General features: G+C 37.9%; 1 protein-coding gene across 3 annotated transcripts in view; it reads left to right on the top strand.

Moving 5' to 3' along the window:
- Positions 1-2,331, top strand: part of ECD (ecdysoneless cell cycle regulator) — a 36,768-nt gene extending 34,437 nt beyond the window's left edge. For all 3 annotated transcript variants that reach the window (XM_045291647.1, XM_004701159.2, XM_045291646.1), the window contains one exon: positions 2,095-2,331. In XM_045291647.1, coding sequence (XP_045147582.1) covers positions 2,095-2,325 — 231 coding nt within the window. In that variant the 3' untranslated portion in view covers positions 2,326-2,331. The remainder of the gene's footprint in view (positions 1-2,094) is intronic.
- The last annotated feature ends 106 nt before the right edge of the window (positions 2,332-2,437 follow it).

Here is a 2,437-nt window from a genome sequence, read left to right as displayed (position 1 = left end):
AGGGGAGGGAGAGGGAAAAATGAGCCCATACCATGAGCTCAAGTACAAAGCAAATGTTTTGAGAATGATGATGGCAACAAATGTACAAATCTGCTTGACACAATGGATTTATGGATGGATTATGATAAAGAGTTGTATGAGCCCCCAATAAAATTATTTTTAAAAATAAAATAATAATTTTTTTTTTAAAGAAAACTGGGAATTTTAAAAAAATAGATTTTTCTATACAAACAATAGATATTACAAAGCTTAAAATGTGCTTAAGAAATGACAGGAAATAAAGCATTAGATTGTTCTCTCAACTTGCAAATAAAGAGAATATCATGACAGTCTAGAAGGATTACGCTATTGAAGATGCCATTATTGTTATAAAAAAAGGCATTGATGTCATGCCCCAAACAATATATTCCTGTTGTAGAAAACTATGTCCAGATGTTGTGCATGACTTGATAGGATTTACAATAGAGCAATCAAGGAAATCGTGAGATTGTGGAGATGCCCCCCCCCAAAAAAAAAAGTGGGAGATGAAGAGCTCCAAGCAGAGATCTTCTCAGAATTTCAAACGTTTTATAGACCCACGCCAGAGGAATTCACCGAAGACAGCTCGATGGAGATGAATACCAGATGAGGAGGAGGATGCATTAGAGAATGTGGGGAAGGGTTCCAGTTATTCACGATGGCTTTTGAGTTCTTCTGTAGCCATGGACCATTCTATGTTACAGCCACTGGGTCTATAGCATATGACAGTAACATCTTTAGAGATGAAAAAGCAAAAGAAGGTGAACAGAAAGTCCAGTGTATTTCCATAAAGTTAGACTGAGTATGCCTTCCTCCCCTTCCATCTTCTCATCTCTGTCACCCCAAAATAGCAAGACCAACCTCCCCTCCTCCTCTTCCTCACTGTACTAGTGTGAAGACAATATATCTTGTAAACAGATGACATCAGCATCAGTAAACACAGTATAGTACTTAAATATATTTTCTTTTCCTTATGACTGTCTGGGTAACATTTTCCTTTCTCCAGCTTACTTTATTGTAATTACAGTGTACAACACAACATATACAAATACAAAATATGTGTTCAGCGACTGTGTTATTGGAAAGGCAGATCAATAGGCTATTTACAGTTCTGTTTTGGGGGAATCAAAAGTTATATGCAGATTTTCCACTGTGTGGGATGTAACTGCCTGGCAACACCCAGAACTTAGATTCAAAGTAAACCAATGAACTAGTCACTAGCACACCAGCATCTGTATAGATTCTGCTGAAGTAGAGAAGAGGCCGATGTTTTCCATTCCTCACATGCTCCCAAGTGAGGCGGATGCCATTGACCCACTGACCACCATTTAAGTAGCAAAGATATGTAGGTTTATACATAAATTCCCTCCAACCTGTGAAATCCACATCAAGTAACAAATCAGTCTTTATGGCTAGAACCCTCCAGGCATAGGGTTTTGACCTTAAGCTTTCTTATTGGCAGGGGGCGTGGGAGGGGGGCTCGGGGGTGAGCTGGCTTCTTTCATTTAGAACAGTGGTTCTCAACCTTCCAAATGCCGTGACCCATTAATACAGTTCCTCACATTGTGGTGACCCCCCAACCATAAAATTATTTTTGTTGCTACTACTTAACTGTAATTTTGCTACTGTTATGAATTGGGCGACCCCTGTGAAAGGGTCGTTCGACCCCCCAAAGGGGTCACAATCCACAGGTTAAGAACTGCCAATTTAAAAGAAAATTTAGATTTTTTAATATTTTTACATTTACATCTTTTAAAACTCTTAAGACACATACAAATATACCTTCTTTTAACCTTCTCTGGTTCTTTCCCTTGGGATATTTTCAAAATTGGGGAGAAATTTATTCAATTTGTAGATACTTTTTCTGGAAAGAAGAGTGTTTTATTCTTTGGCTAAATTTTAGTATACATAGTAAGTTTATTTAAACTTCATTTTTAATATCACAAAGGATATGAATTTGCTTTTTAATTTGAAATTCAACTGTTCATTGTGCTTAGTTAGCTTTTTATTGTTGTGATGACCATCCATTCTAATGGTATCTCATCCCATGATTTTTTTCTCCCCTCCATAAATAAGGAATCTCTAACCCAAGTTACCAGTAACAATTCAGATGATGAAGATTCCGATGCAGAAGAATCAGTTTTATCACCCGTGGATGTGGACCTGAACCTGGTTTCAAATATATTGGAATCTTATAGCTCACAAGCTGGACTGGCAGGACCTGCTTCCAACCTTTTACAAAGCATGGGAGTGCAACTGCCTGACAACACGGATCACAAACCCACAAGTAAACCGACGAAGCATTAACCAGCACACCCTGCGTCTTTGTCTTCTGAAGTGTTGAGGGTGATTGTGTTCAGTTCTACCTTGGAGTACATATTAAGTAAAAATATTTCTTCTTTACAAGTTGACTTCTCCA

Source organism: Echinops telfairi, unplaced genomic scaffold (genome assembly GCF_000313985.2).
Source record: "Echinops telfairi isolate 266 unplaced genomic scaffold, ASM31398v2 ScPeMD7_70;HRSCAF=299, whole genome shotgun sequence".
Lineage (NCBI taxonomy): Eukaryota > Metazoa > Chordata > Mammalia > Afrosoricida > Tenrecidae > Echinops > Echinops telfairi.
This window is presented reverse-complemented; position numbering and strand designations above follow the sequence as displayed.